Here is a 17,697-nt window from a genome sequence, read left to right as displayed (position 1 = left end):
GTAAGACTTTTGAAATGCTAAAAAAAAATGTCTTTAGCTTTATTCAAAGTGCCATCCTTAGCTCTGTTTTTAAACCCTCTACAGAGTGGAAGCTGTGAGGTGATAACAGAGGAGGCAGCTGCTGCCCTGAGGAAGGCCAACAAGTGGGCTCAGTCTGGTCTGATAGTGAGTGTAGGTCCACCTGTGGAGACGCTGGCCCAAGAGACTGCTGGAGGCATCACCACCGGTGACAAGAAGAAAACTGCTCAGACTGCTGTGTGTAGGGACAGAAATGCTGACTTAGCCAGGTACGTAAACAAGTAGTCGTATAATTACTAGTTTTGCACACTGAGAGTGTGTGTGTATTTGTCTGTTTGTATAAGTTGATCTGATTGTTGTTGTGATATCTGACTTAAAAACTTCCATTAAACAGGTCAGACCCCGTCAGGCCATTCATCAGTGGCCATGTTGCAAACAGTATGGCTGCTGAGGTTATTGCTCTGCTGCATAGTCTGCTCACTGCTCCAGAGTCCAACACTGCTCAAATCTGGACCTCCACTGCTGAAAAAGTAAAGCATTATCATGTTTCTGCCTTCATAGCAATTTTTTTCCTACGTAGTGGTAACAGATCAGTTGAAAATTTAAGTTTTATTCTGACTGAATCCATAAGATGCCGTTTCTCTTAAACCTAATGCTTTCCCACTTGGGGTTTATTTTAGGTGCTCTCCCGGGCGCTGATGTTCATCCCTCAGCTGGGGAAGTATGCTGAAAGTATCTTGGAGAATGGGAGCAGCAGTGGCAGGAAACTGGCTAAGCTTCAGGCCATTGGTAGGCAGGCAGTTGCTGCACTCTGCGCCCTTGGTGGCTTCAAAGAAACCATTAAGATTGGCTCTGAGGTCCAGGTTAGTAAAGGGAGGCAAATCAATGGAGATGCTATGCTCACACATTGACATGCATGTGGTGTCATCTTTTTATTTGAAAGCATTGACATGTTGAAATTGAAATGTGTTTCCCTCACTCTGCAGGTTGTAGGTAAAGGAGTGCTGGGCAGTGTGGGCATAGTTATGTCCATCAATGAGCAGGAGGGCATTGCAACTGTCAAATTCCCCTCTTGCGAGTATAGGAGAGCTTGCAAAGCCTCAGACATCCTGACAGTACCCATATCACGCCTCTGTACACCTAGATCTGAGGTAAGAGCTCCAGCATCAAACACATCTACAGATCTTTTTTTTTTTTTATTGGAAAGGAATATCCTGAATTTTACTTGTCTCTTTTTCACTCTCAACTTGTCAGGCACTCCCCCTGTACAAGCTGTCAATCACTGAAAAGGTGGTACAAGCAGTGCAGTCCATGCTTCTGCCACAAGAGGGCAGTCTCTCCATTCACACATCTCTACCAGCTACAGGAGATGGCTCCAGCCCAGTAATGGCTGCAGTTCGCTTGCTGGCTGAAATCAGAACCAGGTTAGTAAACACTGATATGAAGCCCTTTAACACTGTAATTCTTATTATGTGATATAATGATGTAGAAAATGAGCAAAAATCACAACGTTCCTGATTGTATTTTTCAGGGCCTGCTTAGTGATGGCACAGCTCTTGGAGGATAGCTCCTTCTGTGAAGAGTTTATCCAGCAGTGTCCTGCGGCTGTTGAAGTACTTAACCTGGTTGCCCAAGAATGCAGCCCTGGTGAGAATACACAATGGCATATGAAATCATTTGAAGACCCCAAACCTTTCAAATACATGGATGGATTTAGTTTGTATCGCTTCATACACTGTTGGCAGCTGTGTCTGACATCGTTATGTCATCCTGTGCAGGGGAGCGTCTCAGCATGGTCGAGGCTCAATGTGAAAGAGTCAGAATGCTGTACCGGGACTGTGCTCGGCCACCACCTCCACCACTGCAGACTGACAGACGCCAGGTGAGAGTCCAGATTTGTAATATAGGTTTTGTTTTCATTACAATAATTTTTGCAGTGATTGACCACAAGCACAAGTGAGAAAACATGATAACTCGGCTATTTAAAACAAACCCTTTGGTAATTAATAGATTAAACACATTCAGTTTCTTGGTCACACTAATCTTATCCCTCTGTTTGCATGACCAGCCCAAGGAAATCACCTGGTGTCCATCCAGAGTGTTCCCCCCAGTCCGCGCCTGCATGTTCTCATCCCGTCTGACCTCGGTCACCTTCTTGGCTGATCCCAGTGCTGGAGGAGGGCTGCCCAGAGGCACCTTCATCTATGCCACCTCTCCTGTACCAATTCAGGTAGGCTCATATGGAATTAACTCCTGTATTAATCTTTGCTATCTCAGATTGTTTGAACATGTTGGTGAGTTAAACATGATAAACTGTTGCCTATCCACAGTCTTTATTTTGCTTGTCTTTGTCCCTGCAGGCCCCATCTTTTTACTGGGAGATAGAAATTGTCTCCTATGGAGACTCTGAGGAGGACAGTGGGCCAATTGTGTCCTTTGGTTTTGCCACTGAGGCAGAGAAGAGAGATGGAGCATGGACCAACCCTGTTGGCACATGTCTCTTTCACAAGTATGTTAACTCCTTATATATTAACACTACGAGATTCCATCTTTGTGATCTTTTTCCACTGCTCTGTCTTTAACTGGAGTGCTGACTGCTGCCCTTCTCTTATGTGTTGTTCTGTCTTTGCTGTGTCTGTGTGTGTCAGTAATGGTAGGGCAGTGCATTATAATGGCTCCAGTCTGCTCCAGTGGAAGAGTGTGAGGCTGGATGTGGCTCTACTTCCTGGTGAGATGGGAGACAGTTTTCTTCTCCATATTTGATTTAGTCCATCTAGAGATCCTTATTGTATGCAATTGATTTGAAGTACTGTGAATTCCTCAGTAGCTTGTTATTTGACTATCCTTTAAAAAAACATCTTGCTTCCTTAATATGTGCTCTATTTAGATTGGCCAAATTTTAAAGGGTGTCCTTTTGCAACATTGTGTCATTACTGAGACAATCCAGTTGGTAATCCTGCATTTTCATAAACACAGGTGACGTGGCTGGAATAGGCTGGGAGCGTTCTGAGGGCACTCCTCCACCCCCTGGTCAGGCCCCTAAAGGGAGGGTGTACTTTACCTACTGTGGTCAGCGGCTCGGCCCCATTCTTGAGGATGTAGCTGGTGGAATGTGGCCCCTGGTACACATTCAAAAGAAGGTGGGTGTCTGCTGGCTCAAGTGACTCTATATTTTAACTATAGTTAATGGCAATGGTTATTTTATTTATATGGTATATTTCATTAAAAGCACAAGCTTAATATGCTTTACATTGAAAAACAATATAAAAGTATAGGCATAAAAATGACATAGCGCAGGTCAAGCATAGGTAACATAAGCAATATAATATGTATGCATTTTTTGCAGTTTCAGTGATGCAGTTTTGGATTAATGCAGCTAATCAAATTGTTTCTCCACTGTTTTGTAGAACTCAAAGATTCGGGCCAACTTTGGGAGTCGTCCATTTGCATACGCAGAAGGCCAAGCACACAGGAATGCTGCTGACCTGTGCGTAGACCTCGCAGAGGAAATAAGTGCAAATTTTGAAGCACTCCCATTCGCCATGGCCTCAGACAGCGATAATGATGCAGGTGCAAGTGTTACGTCCGACTCTGGCTCCCATGGACCCCCCTGTCGGATCGCAGCAGTGGCAGTCACCCAGCAACGTATGTCTATCCCCTTAGTTACTGCCTTATCCTGAGTCATGCATGCTTTTACTTTAACTGTTTATTTCTGCATAAATATCATAAATATCACATCTGTTTGTTCTTTTCTACACAGAGTACAACAGCGACTTGTCATGCCATTACAAGGTGGAGCTGAGCTACGAGAATCTGGTCACCTCTGGGCCTGATCCACATCCTCCACCAATTGCAGATGATGAGAGTGATGATGAGGATGATGATGATGTTCCAAGAGTGAGTGGACTCTTCATTTTATAATCACAGTGTTAATGTTTTATGTTTTATTCTCATGCATTTAATTGTTTGTTTGACTTTTTTGACCTTAGGAGGACCACTATGCCTTGCTGGTAAAGGCCTGGGAGACCAAAGTGTTCCCTACCATTCGTAGGAGGTTCCGCAACGAGGCTGAGAGGAAATCTGGTCTGGACCAAATCAAAGGAGCTTTGCAACTGGGTAAAAAATGAATGAATATCATTTAAACATGAATCAAAATTCCAGTCTTACATAGCTAATTACATAACATAAAAACAGACACTGTACCCCATGTTGCCCACATCATTTGACCAAGATGAGGATTAAACAGCTCAGCAGATCCGTGAACTTCAAGGTGTTGTTACAAGGTTGTGAAAGCCTTTTTGTGTTTGAATCTAATCAGAAATACAACATAAGCAGAATCAAAGTGGACAGCTGGCACCCCTAAAAACTCTCAAAAACGGTCATAAATCAATTTGGGTTAGACGACCGCTTGAATGAAAATTTGGGCAGAATAGAAATAAAAATATTGGATTGTGGATACCAGTTAATTTCCATCAATCCATTTTGAGCCTGTGCATATTTTGTGTTAATGTTAGGTTAAAGGACAGATTCACAATTTTTCAAGTCTGTCAAATGTCAGGTGACAAAATGACATTTTGAAATACATTTTTCTTGTCATAATCATTCCACCTGTTCATATTGGCTATTAGAAGCTCTTCATAATACACTTACAGTCTTATTTTGTGCTTTGTAACTATTCTTCCATTGCAGCTCTACAGGGAAACACTGTCCAAGGAAACACAAAGAGGGAATATAATATAATAAATATTAATACAGGTTAACTAAGGAGAATGTTGACACTGTTTATTTCTGTGGTGTGTTTCAATGACAACAGGCATGGTTGACATAGCAAGACAGACAGTGGAGTTCCTCTATGAAGAGAATGGCGGGATTCCTCGCGACCTCTACCTCCCTACCATTGAGGATATCAAGGATGAGGCCAACAAGTTCACAATTGATAAAGTTCGCAAAGGTGCGTTTCCCTATGCCTCCAAACTAAGTTCAAATTTGCATTTAAACAGTCTAAATGTGACACATGCCACTAAGCTTTTTCACCATGGAATAAGATTGACCTCAATGATAATCTGCTTCAACACAGGCTTGACTGTGGTCATCCGCTGCCCAGACAGCAACAATACCAACAGCACCACAGGGGGAACGGCCCTGCCCAAGTTTGCCATCCGGGGCATGTTGAAGACTTTTGGTTTGCATGGAGTTGTGCTTGATGTAGACTCTGTAAGTACAATACCTAATGCTGTAATGTTTTGTGTCATTAGCAGAAACTCATAGATTAATTCTTAGTTTGTTGTGTGTTTTTGTCTAGGTGAACGAGCTGGTACAGGTCGAGACCTACCTGCGCAGTGAGGGAGTGCTGGTGAGGTACTGGTACCCTATTGAGATGCTGGAGCGCCCTCCCGCTGGATCTCGGCGAACTGCGGCTAATGGCTTAGTCTCACTAGACAGTAGCAACATTCAGATTCATAGGTAACATGCAGTATCATGGAAAAGAACATTATACACATGCATACTGTACTTGTGCTCAAAATCAGTTTTTTTGCGTTGTTTTAGGGAATTGCTTCGCTGTGAGAGTGCACTGGCTCGATTATACTGCCGAATGGCCTTGCTCAACATCTTCGCCCCCAAGAATCCCCACACCTTCACACGTCTTTTCCACATACCTGCTATCCGTGACATCACCTTGGAACACCTGCAGCTTCTGTCTAATCAGCTGCTGGCTCCACCCCTCCCTGGTCAGTGTTAATATATCTTGTGAATAACTGGATCTCTCACTGTGAGATTACTGCTTTTCTGATGAATGCTCTAATTTTTTTCTTTTTACAGATGGCACTATTAGTTCTAGTTCTATCCTGTTGGCCCAGTCCTTGCTTCACAACCTCCAGGGCCAAAGTTGTTCTCCCACAGATCTATTCTACCAGGGAAACGCTCAACCCATCCGGGAGTGGCTGACAGTGGCCATCACCCGTGCCTTGCATCAGGGAGAGGAAAGCCTACTGGAGCTCACCAAGCAGATCTGCTGCTTTCTACAGGTCAGCTCTGCCGTTCTGTGATTCATTTATTAAACTTGTCTCCGGTTACACACCCACTTTGAAAAGATGCTAATATTCTGTTAAAATGTTGTCACCCTATCAGAATGCACCAGAGCAGTTTACATCTGAGGAGTTTCCTGTGACAGAGTCAAAGGTTAGCATGGATGTCAGTTTTCCAGGCGCTGCATTTGTGATCGTGTCCTGCAAAGAGAGCCAGCTAGGCTGTCGCAAAGAGTGAGTCCCTTGGCCGTATGCAACTTTAATAATTCAGGATGAACCCAGATTCCTTACCTCTCCATGTCCTGATGAAAATGTGTACTTCTCTCCTGTCTACTCCATTAGCTCAAGCCTGTACAAAGCTCCCTGGGCACGAGTCATGGTGTATGGCCTGGGTCACAAAGTGCGTAGAAATGGCCAGTTAAACCTGATGGAGGCAGTGTGCTATCCTCTGGATGCCTCACCCACCAACACAGGCCTTACTCCCCCTCCCACCACCAACCAATACCCTTCTGTTATCATCCCCACTGATAAGGTTCACATCAAACTGGGTGAGTATCTCACCCCCAAAAGGATGTTCATATAGGCTAACACAAAGTTTTGTCTGAAAAATAATCTGTTACAGCATTAGATGGTATTCAATATTCTTTTGTCTTGATTCTAGGGGTGTCGCCCCCTCCTGGTGCTGTACTTGTGCTGCACTCCTTGCCACTGGAGTTTCCTCTAGCCATGGCATTCGCTGAGCAGCTGTTGACATGGAAGCTGGGTGAGAGTAGTGAGCGATCAGAGGATGAGCTGGACACAGTGCCCTCATCTGTGTTGCTGCAAGTGGTAGAACTGCTCGGTAGGTTGAAAACCAGATATTACAACACATCTATTAACATGTTTGTATAGTCAGTGTATGTATTAGTATAATGCACCTCTGGTATTGTTTTTAACTTAATTTGACGCATGTTTAAAAAACCTTTTTGGATTAAATGTTTAGAAACATGATTATTCTTGACTACTAATAGCATACATCACTGGAAAATTTCCAAATAATTTATGATAAATCCTGCTAGTATAAACTTTCACTGTTTTCTATGTTATCATGTTTTAGGTGGTTTGCTTTGGACCACTGATCTGGCTCCTTCCATCAAAGAACTCATCTTTCACTTGCTGGCTGAGCTCTTGCGGAAGATCCACCACTTGGAGCAGCGCAAGAGTCCTGCTGGTCTGTCCAGCTCAATAGCTCTGCTGCTTAACCCCTGCCTAGCAGTACTCATGGCCATGCAGACAGAACTCCGAAAGCTCTACGACCGGGAGACTCAGGGATGGACGGCTGGAGGAGCAGGAGCAGGGGGGTCTTCATCTGGGGGCATTGCATTGGCTCTGGGAGCTGAGCAGAGCCGGTTCTCTACCTACTTCCATGCACTGATGGAGGTCTGTCTGGCTGTGGCAGAGGTGACGCTTCCTCTCAATGTTGGAGGCTCCTCAGTTGGAGCCCTGTCTTCTACCAGCGCCCCTAACCTCAGTGACTCTTCTTCATCCTCGTCATCATCCCCAGGCCAGACACCGCAGAGCCCCAGCCTGCTATCCAAACGTAAGAAGGTGAAGATGAAGCGCGAGCGAGCAGCAGCTGCAGTGGCAGCAGCGGTCTCTGGGAAAAGGGGAAGTGGAGGTGCCCGTCTGTCAGAGAGCGACAGTGCCCTGTTGAACATGGCGGGTAGTAAACCTGAAGACATGCTTTGGTTCCACCGCTGCCTCACTTTACTGATGATCCTGCGACATCTTGCCAATAAGGATCCCCAGGGCTTGAGTGTGACCAGCGATGCAGTGACGGATGCCTGCCAGGCCCTGGTAGGTCCCACTGCCCACAGTCGCCTGTTGGTGCTCTCAGGTATCCCCACGCACCTTGAGGAGGCAGTGGTTCGGAACGCTATCCGCAGAGCTTGCAACGCACATGGAGGGCTCTTCAAAGATGAGGTCTTCATCCCTCTGCAGGAAGAGGACCCCAAGAAGCCCAAAGCTGGAGCCGGAGTTTCTAGCCCTCAGGATGGAAAAGCAGGCTCTGAACCTGAACGCACCTTCCCCAACAACGGAGGTCCTGAGAGTCCTGACAGCTCCAGTAGCGTGACTCCGGCCATGAGTGTGAGTGCTTCAGCTTCTACCAGCCAGACCTCCATCTGCAGCTCCTCCCAGGGAGTCTCCCGCACTGCCAGTGAACTTTCTGTTGATCAGGAGCTCTCAGCTGTTCCGCCTCTCACCCCTGCTGCTGCAGCGTCTGCTGTTACGTACCCCCAGCAGGGACCCCAAGATCCCCAGACTGTTTCTAGTCAGGAGAGTTTAGATACCTCCCTGTGTAGTACAGGAAGCCTGGGGAGCCTGGGCAGCTTGGGAGAGCCTCTGGACAGTGCTGATACGCCATCAGTGTCAGATGGGGGTTCTATGCACACAGTCACCTCGCAGGAGAGCAATGCAGTCATGGCCAGGCCCATCAAGGGCTATGCTGTCATTGAGGTGAGTTAATTAAAAGCATCACCATAGATTTAAACTGTTCAATTGTGTTTTTGCGAAGATAAACACAAACCTAAGGAAATCTTTCTTTAATTATAGGTTCGTTCTCGAGCCAAAGTAGAAAAAATCCGTGCCAGTCTTTTCAACAGCAGCGACCTGATTGGTTTGTCCAGTCTGGAAGGTGAAGAAGAACTAATGGAGTTGACCAATGAGGAGATCCTCACGGCCTCCAGTGTTAACCAAAGCCTGTTTGATACACAGGGCAGCTCTGCTCTTGAAGACTACTTCCTGGACAAGTCAGTCAGAGGTTGGTGTTACCCTGATTAGATATCTTCAGCTTTCGTACAGTGACATTAATTCTGCCAGTGTAAAATCATAAACCATCTGTCTCTATGTGTCAAGGTGACAAGCTTGTACCCGGAGCACGAGATGTCCTCACAGACATTTTTAAGAGCTGTGTGCACTCGGAGCAGATGCTCAGCCTCACGCCAGCCAAGCCAGTTAAAGTATCTGACATTTACCTCAGCAAGGAGCAGATCAACTCTCAGACCCCTGGCAACCTACTGCATACTTTCTTCACCAATGTTCGGCCTCCCAAGAAAGTCCTTGAGGACCAACTTACTCAGGTATGTAACACAACTGGTGCTTAAATACACATGTTGACTATAAGCTTTCTTTTGGTGGCCCAAATGAATAAACACTTAGTACTCTTTGCACATTTACATGTGTCACATTAATTTGTTTTTATCCAGATTCTAAGGAAGTATGGCACTCCCAAGCCCAATAAAAACAAGTACAGCAAGGCAGGAAAAGAACAGCACCAAGGCAAGGTAGTGAGCACCAAGAGGCCCATCACCAAGCCTCCCACCAAGGAAAAGTCTGTCCTCAACAGTGTCAGGTAAGTTACTGGCACTACAGTTTGAATTTACACTTTGATCCAGTGATTTAACTAAGCTTTCCCACCACTTGTGTCTGCCAGAACTGCACTGAGTGAGAAGAAGACAGTCCTGAAGCCCAAATCGCCAGAGAAATCCAGACCTGATGAGAAAGATGTGGAAAAATCTCCTGCTAAAAAACCCGAAGGTTTGACAATAATCATGCAGTTTCACTACCTTCCCTTGCTTGAATTTGTCTTGGAAAGATTTTATGAAATGTCTAAAAATAATTAAAATATAAATGACAATTAATTAATGATCAGTCATCAAATACTGTCAATTGATTTATTAATGATTTGGCTAATTGTTTCAGTACAGAACAGCAGCCATTGTAACTATAGAAATAAACATGTTTCACAAAAAAGCATAGAATATTAAATTATTTCATCAACTGACAACTACAACCCTCCTGACTTACATACCACTTTGTCTTCTTTAGTCCCAGAGGAGAAGTACCTGACGCTGGAAGGCTTCCATAAATTTGCAGTTGACCGAGCCAAGCAGGACATCCGCAGCGTCTGGAGGGCAATTTTGGCTTGTGGTTATGACCTCCACTTTGAAAGGTGAGACTGGGAACCAGACCCCAATAACCAGCACCCAGTTTGCTGTAACCCAAATACGATAGACACACTTACACAAGCATATACTAGCTTTCCAGAAACTGATCCTGCAGTTGTGTTTTGACAGAACATGTCATCTTTAAACCTTCAATTAAATTACATTTTGAAAGGATTCTTTAAAAAACGAATGACTTCTGATTAATCAGATTTTACAAGCACAAAATGCAATTTTAAATGAATGTCGGCTGCCTTCTTGATTTTCACACTAGTCATCAGTTTTAATGCAGCATGACATCTGCCTAAATTTGCATTTTAGTTTCTGTCCTTCATTTAAAAGGGAACGTACCAGTTTGACGGGATTACAACGACCTACCAGTCTATCATTGAATTCAAGGCTATTTCTCATATCTCACACTACTTTGTGACAATTAGGAGAGCGTGATCACTGAATGTGATGTAATATGTTTGCTTTATAATAGGATTATTATTGTTATGCATTTATACGTGAGTAAACATAATATTGGGAACTCTATTTAACATCAGCTGTGCGTCTGTACTAGGTGCACCTGTATCGACACACGTCATGCCCAGAAGGCATGTAGAAAATGGGGTTTGGAAATGGACGTAGCATTGGTCCAGTACATCAACAGGCTGTGTCGTCACCTGGCAATTACGCCAGCCAGACTACACCCCCATGAAGTCTACCTGGACCCCAGTGATGCTGCCGATCCACGAGTTTCCTCCCTGCTCAGTAAGTAAACCACGCTTTAATAGAGCAAGACTGTGCACTCCGTCAGCCAAATTTAACTTTTTCTTTGTGTGTGTGTGTTTTTAAGATGTGCCTGTGGAGAGCCTGCGTTTACGCTTCGCTCTGCTACAGTCCCTCAACAACACCCTGGAGAGTTTCTTCCTGCCACTGGTGGAGCTGAGACAGACACACACTTATCAGAACAGTATTGCAGCGCTGTTATGTGAGGCCAAAGGTGAGCAAATATCTCAGCACAGATCTAGCAGGTCATGGGGATAACTGGCTTTGTGTATGTAAGTGTATTTGATCTATTTAGGACACCTGTCTGTCTGATCTGGACTAAAACAAAGTGAATCTGAACTTTTTCTCTCTCACCACATCTTCACTGGTCACAGGTCTAATCTTCTATGACACTAAGGTCACTGTAATGAACAGAGTACTGAACGCCACAGTACAGCGGACAGCTGACCACGCAGCTCCAGAGATTACACTGGACCCTCTAGAGATTGTGGGAGGTAGCTGATCCTCTCATGTGTTCACATGTTTAATGTTTCATGTCACTTGTACTGGATCTTTGCAAACGTTCTCTCTGTGTGTCTGGCGTATGTCCCTCAGGGGAAATCAGATCATCAGAGAACACATACTTCTGTCAGGCAGCACGCCAGCTGTCTTGCATGCCATCATCCCAGCTTTGTGTGAAACTGGCAAGTGGAGGAGACCCAACCTACGCCTTCAACATCCGCTTCACTGGGGAGGAAGTTCATGGCACAAGTTAGAATTTCTCCTATACATCTTTTTCAGTGCTGCCTTGCAGTCTTTTGATGGCCACCCTGGTGTATTTTTCCCACCTGATTCTAGCTTTGATGAAATTGTCTCTCCAGGTGGCTCCTTCAGACACTTCCTATGGCAGGTGTGTAAGGAGTTACAGAGTTCTGCTCTTTCCCTGCTGCTTCCCTGCCCCAGTGCTGCAGCGAACCGTAACAAGGTAAGGATTGTCAGTATCTGACTACATGACCTGTTTTTGACTGAATGACCTAATACTGCCTGAAATCTCAATGTTTTCTCACAGTTTTGACAACATGTACAGTAAACTGGGAGGACATTTTCCAGTGCCATAATAATACAAATATTCAGTTCCAATCCCATTCCCAAGTACTGTCTCTGACTACAGAATCATATTTGGTAGACCACAGCTAATCACAGATGTTGTTATAAGGTGAGTCATGGTTGTTTTTTGCTTTCCTCAGGGTAAGTACATCCTGACCCCCTGCCCTATCAGCTACGCAGAGGAACAGTTGCTGCACTTCTTTGGTCAGCTACTGGGCATAGCCATCCGTGCAGACGTGCCGCTACCTTTGGACCTGCTGGGCTCCTTTTGGAAGGGTCTGGTGGGCGAGTCCCTCGACCCAGAGCAGGACCTGCAGGAGGCTGACGTGCTCACCTACAACTTTGTCAACAAGTTTGAAAATGTAAGAGAACCGTAGTATGCTCCTCATGTAATCCTACCTACCCCCTGCATTTTTATTGTTGGCATTTCCCTGCTACAGTAATATCAACCTGCTGTTGACCTCAGTTTGTCCTCTGTGCTTTGTCCTCACCCTGCAGGTGAGTGACGAGACAGAGCTGGAGACCCTGTGCGCTGAGATCTCCTCCCAACACCATTCGGGAGAAAGTCCCGACTCGCCCAGCCGCCCCTGCTGCACCTTCACCTACGTCACTATGACAGGCGAGGAGGTGGAGCTTTGTCAGGGAGGTCGAAGCCTCACTGTCAGGTACAGAGAAACTTGCTCAGATGATTATATTCATGCAGTGTCGCTTTTCCTGTCATTCATTCTTTCAAACTATAGTAGCCTACCAATAGTTTGCTGTTTTCATTCTTATTGTGTGTTTGATTGTGTGCGTTCAGCTGGGAGAATAAGGATGTGTATGCACGGGCGGTCCGGAGCCTTCGTCTGAAGGAGCTGCAGAACATGGAGTGTATGACAGCAGTGCGTTCAGGACTGGGCTCCATCATTCCCCTGCAGCTGCTCACCATGCTCAGCCCCCTCGAGGTGGAGCTTCGCACCTGCGGCTTGCCTTACATCAACCTGGAGTTCCTCAAGGTAAAGCATACATGTGTGAAAATAATGACAGAAATCCATTTCAGTACATTTCAGACAAGTGGAAGAATTTCGCACCGCCAGATGTTTTGCAAACTCGCTCTGGGCCACTCATGATTGTGTTACTGGCGCACCTCATTTTCATATTGTATTTGAAAATATTGTGTATTTGTGATATTTATCAAATTTCCGCTCCGCTCTCTTTCTTCCTCTGCAGGCTCACACCATGTATCAAGTGGGTCTGATGGAAACCGACCAGCACATCGAGTACTTCTGGACCGCCCTGGAGATGTTCACTCAGGAGGAGCTGTGCAAGTTCATCAAGTTTGCCTGCAACCAGGAGCGCATCCCCTTCACTTGTCCCTGCAAGGACGGGGGGCCTGACACAGCCCACGTTCCCCCATACCCCATGAAGATCGCCCCCCCTGACGGAGTAGCAGGTAAAGGGCTATCAAGGTTTCAGCAGAGCACTGATTGGACAAGAGGACTGCTATCTCTGCGTGACGCTCCTCTTAGCGCAACAACTGATAGTGATTATCACAGCAGCACATCTTGTCTCGCAACCTCTGACAGACTTTGAACATATTGTTTGCCTTGGTTATATTAATGGGTTTGTGTAATGGCGAGATACTCTGCAAGACACACTTTAAGATACAAACCGACATGGCACACATCAGAAATGTTTCACAGAATTAGAACTATCTTTCTTTGTATTAGTTTATTGAGTCTCTGTGTAAAATCTACAGGCTAGAGCAGTCTAGTAAGGTTTGCTACAGATAAGATAGTTTAACTCTCTTACTCACTTTTATCTCCAAGACAAGCGGATTATTGCTAATGCTTGCTCCACAGTTACTTATAAGCCTCCAGCGGTTCCATGAAAAACTCCAGTGCTAACAATAACAAGACACATGGAGGGAATGAATGTGTATACAGCAACTGATTCTGTTGTGATTCACCGTCCTTTTTTTCTGCTTTCCAGGTCAGCCAGACTCGCGCTACATTCGCGTGGAGACCTGCATGTTCATGGTAAAACTGCCCCAGTACACCTCTTTGGATGTGATGCTGGAGAAACTGCGTTACGCCATCCACTACCGCGAGGACCCACTCAGCGGCTAAGAAGACTTGACAACCCAACTTCCCCCCCAGCTAGTATACCTCCCCCTCCCCCTTTTTGTTGTTCCCTGCCCCCCCACTTCAGACTCCTGGACCACCTGCTCTTCTGCCCCAATAAAACCCACAGCGTTTATTTTATTTTAGTTTTGGTGGCTTTAGTGCTTTGCATGTTTACCCCCCTGCTTCTCTTTTATCGCAGTTTACACAAACTCCACATTTATGTTTGATATATTTTGAGGAATTCAGGGAAGATAATCTGAACTAGCTCTGACACCGCTGATGGATGTCTGTTCTGGTTGCACTGAGTTTGAGGGTGGCATTGAAGTGAAACAACTGTGACAACTTTTTTTAAATCACCTTTAACCCCCCCCCCTATCCCCCCAATACCTTTTTAAGAGAGGGTTTAGCAGATATACAAGGTTCTGTGAATACAACACCTTATTGGGATGGCATCAGATTTGCACTTTACAGCTGCAAGTTCAATTCATGTGTACTGAAGTCTGTTTCTCTGAATGCTTAACCTTGCTGCCTCCCTCTGTTTCTACCCTTCTGTCGGGTGGATTTTCCTGAAAACATGCCTTTGCTGTAAGAGCCTCTCTTTGGAGAGTAATGCTGGCTGTGTGTGAAAAAGAAAACCCAAATGATTTTCATAGACTTTTCCAACATTCGAGACGGAGGTACGACTACTTTGAGAAAAAGAAAATGTGTATGCTGCCTATTTTTGACCACATCAGCTATGAGCAGGCAGAATATGTGAACAAGTGCTGTATAGGATATTATGAAGTCTACTGCCTGTTTAAAAAAAAAAAAGAAAAAAAGAAAAAGAACTGCTAATGGACAAACTAACTTATGCCTATATAAACTGAGTACATTTTATCTGAGTCTCTGAAGAGAGGGTATTTAAATTGTGTAAAAACTCATATTAATCTATTAGTTTATGAAATTGCGTTTGATTTATTTTTTTTCTATATCTGAGTAGCTGCAGTAGCGTGGTAGGTCAGGTAGACTGGACGACAAGGAGAGGCCTGCTGGTTGCTGGTTCTGACATACTTGCATTTCAGGTTTGTGAAACCTGTGTTGCTTTGTGAAATGGGAAGGGGATGATGTTCTCATGAGCTGCTCTCCCACATTATTTGTGTGCTTCTGCTACTGAATGTGCGATCCCCCCCTCTACCCCCCTTTCGCTCCCCAACAACATACACAATCTACACATCAGGGGGAGGGGCGGTGGATTATCTTTGAGTTTTGCCTTTTTATAGTTTTCTTTATTGAAAGATGAACAAGGTTCTGCTGGGGTTTTTTTGTTTTTTTTTGTTTTGTTCATTGCACACATAACCAAATGTTTAGCTGTGTAAAAATCAAATAGGAAAAAAAATGTAAATAGACTGAAGTTATGTTTGATGGCAGTTTTTATTAATCGCTGCTTCACTTCACCTTCAATTTTTGTTTTTGGTTTGCACTACTCTTCCAAGAAAAAAAATATTCTAAAATGAGCAAACTAGGTGATGTCTGTTGGATATCCAGTTTGTTGTGTTGTTATTTTTTATGAATTTTTTGGAAATACCAGTAATCTATCACCTTTTGTCTTGTACTCAGATGGATTCAACTTCTTCTACTCATGGTGAAACATGTTTTCTTGTGTGGGTAAAATCGCCATTTTACTTGGATTGAAAAACACAACAGAATTGATATTTGACGCATATTGGATTGTTGAACTGCTTGCAACTTTGGTTTATGGTTCTGTTCTTTTTTGAAGGGTAATATACCGCTGCTAACAGGGACGCTCTATCTTCTACTTCCTCCTCTGGGTGGAAGTGGACAAGGTTATAAAAAGGACATATCCATACAAAGAGGTGTTGCGATAAAATGTGTGCTGTACATTTACTTGATATTTATTACAATTATTTATGGTTGCATTAACTTAACTTTTACTGTCTTACCTCTGCACATCAGAAACTTAACATATCTAAAATGGATTATACAGATGTAAAGAATCAGATGGCATTTGAGATTTCTGTGTCACAATAAAGAAATGTCTTCATGTACAAATACAGTTTGAATATCCTGCTTTGTGTATTTACATGAACATTACACTACTGATACCAATCAGATAAACATCCATTGTGCTCAGGAAAAACATGTTTTATAAGAAGTTGTTCTCTATTACAAAATGGGTCATTTGCATACTTGACTGGCATGCTGTAGCAGACATGCCTATTACATGTCTGTATAGACAATGAGCGTAAATCATGGTGAATGACGTCTGTGAAGCATGTTTTTGTCTCCTTGAGGACATGCTTTTTATGTAAGGCCCCGGTGACAGACTCTGGTTACATCACCACTGCCTGTAAACCGGACACCCCAAAGCGGCAAATGCTGGGCCAGGCCAGTTCAAGCTGGATCCCAGTCATGCTCCTCACTGACTCAGTGTGTCCAGTAAGTGCTGTCCTCAAAGGGGATTAACTAAGATTGCAGAGACAATTAAAAAGGTTTCATCAGCAAAAATTTGAAGAAACTGGTGTGATATTTTTGTGTTCCAGTACAAACTCAACTGATAAAAGATATCAGTTGGAGTAGCAGTGGTGAATCACATAACAGACTGCAGCCACTACATGTGCAATAGTAGTGACATAACAAGAAATACAAGTCATATCAATAAGGATTACTTTGTTTTCTGTTCACACTACAGAAAGCACAGTACCACCCTGAAGGAATTTAAAGAAAGTCTGACTGCATAGTTTCAAAGGAACCAGTCATCTGTTGCGGGCATACAGCTGTCTCCCCTCTTTCTGACATAAGGGACCACCACTCCCGTTTTAACAATCCCACTGTCCAATAAACAGCCTGGAACAGTGGCACATCCCTCACTAGTCAGCCTATCAAACTCAAGGAAGGTGTGGACACGTCTGCTGCGCTAATGTGACTGACCCACAAACACCTTTTGCAACTAATGGCATGGAGGCCATTTGAGCTGTCTGAAATACACTGCTGTGTCATAAAAATCCTAAATATATGAAGCGTGGAAGATAAGATATGGAAACATGCTTGACTGGGCAACTGATATCTCTTCCTGCTTTGGTCAAAGTTTGGTCATATTTAAAAACTTTCACATTTTTAAAAGTTTTAGCTAATTCATTAATAATGAAGCATGGCTGCAACTCTTAATAAAAAACTGTTTGATAAGAGACAAACTTAGAGAGGATCATTAAGACTACTATAGCCTAAATAATTATCACTTTCCATTAGATTTCCATTTTCATCTGTTAATAGAAGCTTATTGCAACAGCCTTTAAATACCATGACAAGTACCATAGTGTACATACCATGTGTAGAACAGGTGCTGTGCCATGTACAGTTCATGTACACGTCATATACAGTATACCCTACAACTTGTACTCATCTTCTCATATGGAGGATAAACAGTATGAACAATTGCAATCTTGTGATCTCAAGAAATATCTTTAATATCTTAATTTTAACTAACATTATAAAGAGAAAGAAATGATTCTTGACACAATATTCTGAAATATAATTTATTCACATTTAAATACATTTTAGTACAAAAATAGGAGAACAACAAAAAAAAAATCACAGTTACAAAGCAAGCAAGCTAAACACACGTGAATACAATCTACATGTGTGTATACTTTTTTTTAAATACTGTTTACATTTTTCTTTTTTTGGAAGACAACTACCTCTACCAGA

The 17,697-nt window shown here is 43.8% G+C and overlaps 1 protein-coding gene across 1 annotated transcript in view; it reads left to right on the top strand.

The window, feature by feature from the left end:
- LOC128364515 (probable E3 ubiquitin-protein ligase HECTD4) overlaps positions 1 to 16,045 on the top strand; it is a 35,658-nt gene extending 19,613 nt beyond the window's left edge. The window contains exons 39-76 of the mRNA XM_053325057.1: positions 85 to 287; positions 413 to 548; positions 699 to 881; positions 1,005 to 1,169; positions 1,273 to 1,442; positions 1,550 to 1,665; positions 1,797 to 1,900; positions 2,087 to 2,248; positions 2,379 to 2,527; positions 2,667 to 2,746; positions 2,995 to 3,158; positions 3,426 to 3,663; positions 3,779 to 3,915; positions 4,008 to 4,134; positions 4,832 to 4,969; positions 5,096 to 5,232; positions 5,321 to 5,481; positions 5,566 to 5,747; positions 5,839 to 6,044; positions 6,148 to 6,278; positions 6,387 to 6,592; positions 6,706 to 6,885; positions 7,141 to 8,540; positions 8,637 to 8,844; positions 8,940 to 9,163; positions 9,290 to 9,435; positions 9,517 to 9,620; positions 9,912 to 10,035; positions 10,593 to 10,783; positions 10,869 to 11,015; positions 11,176 to 11,295; positions 11,396 to 11,551; positions 11,662 to 11,765; positions 12,028 to 12,249; positions 12,386 to 12,552; positions 12,687 to 12,882; positions 13,097 to 13,319; positions 13,859 to 16,045. Coding sequence (XP_053181032.1) covers positions 85 to 287; positions 413 to 548; positions 699 to 881; positions 1,005 to 1,169; positions 1,273 to 1,442; positions 1,550 to 1,665; positions 1,797 to 1,900; positions 2,087 to 2,248; positions 2,379 to 2,527; positions 2,667 to 2,746; positions 2,995 to 3,158; positions 3,426 to 3,663; positions 3,779 to 3,915; positions 4,008 to 4,134; positions 4,832 to 4,969; positions 5,096 to 5,232; positions 5,321 to 5,481; positions 5,566 to 5,747; positions 5,839 to 6,044; positions 6,148 to 6,278; positions 6,387 to 6,592; positions 6,706 to 6,885; positions 7,141 to 8,540; positions 8,637 to 8,844; positions 8,940 to 9,163; positions 9,290 to 9,435; positions 9,517 to 9,620; positions 9,912 to 10,035; positions 10,593 to 10,783; positions 10,869 to 11,015; positions 11,176 to 11,295; positions 11,396 to 11,551; positions 11,662 to 11,765; positions 12,028 to 12,249; positions 12,386 to 12,552; positions 12,687 to 12,882; positions 13,097 to 13,319; positions 13,859 to 13,995 — 7,344 coding nt within the window. The 3' untranslated portion in view covers positions 13,996 to 16,045. The remainder of the gene's footprint in view (positions 1 to 84; positions 288 to 412; positions 549 to 698; positions 882 to 1,004; positions 1,170 to 1,272; positions 1,443 to 1,549; positions 1,666 to 1,796; positions 1,901 to 2,086; positions 2,249 to 2,378; positions 2,528 to 2,666; positions 2,747 to 2,994; positions 3,159 to 3,425; positions 3,664 to 3,778; positions 3,916 to 4,007; positions 4,135 to 4,831; positions 4,970 to 5,095; positions 5,233 to 5,320; positions 5,482 to 5,565; positions 5,748 to 5,838; positions 6,045 to 6,147; positions 6,279 to 6,386; positions 6,593 to 6,705; positions 6,886 to 7,140; positions 8,541 to 8,636; positions 8,845 to 8,939; positions 9,164 to 9,289; positions 9,436 to 9,516; positions 9,621 to 9,911; positions 10,036 to 10,592; positions 10,784 to 10,868; positions 11,016 to 11,175; positions 11,296 to 11,395; positions 11,552 to 11,661; positions 11,766 to 12,027; positions 12,250 to 12,385; positions 12,553 to 12,686; positions 12,883 to 13,096; positions 13,320 to 13,858) is intronic.
- Positions 16,046 to 17,697: the final 1,652 nt, after the last annotated feature.

The sequence above is a fragment of the Scomber japonicus genome, chromosome 9, assembly GCF_027409825.1.
Source record: "Scomber japonicus isolate fScoJap1 chromosome 9, fScoJap1.pri, whole genome shotgun sequence".
Lineage (NCBI taxonomy): Eukaryota > Metazoa > Chordata > Actinopteri > Scombriformes > Scombridae > Scomber > Scomber japonicus.
Note: the sequence above shows the minus strand (reverse complement) of the source record. Positions and strands in the feature narration are given on the sequence as shown.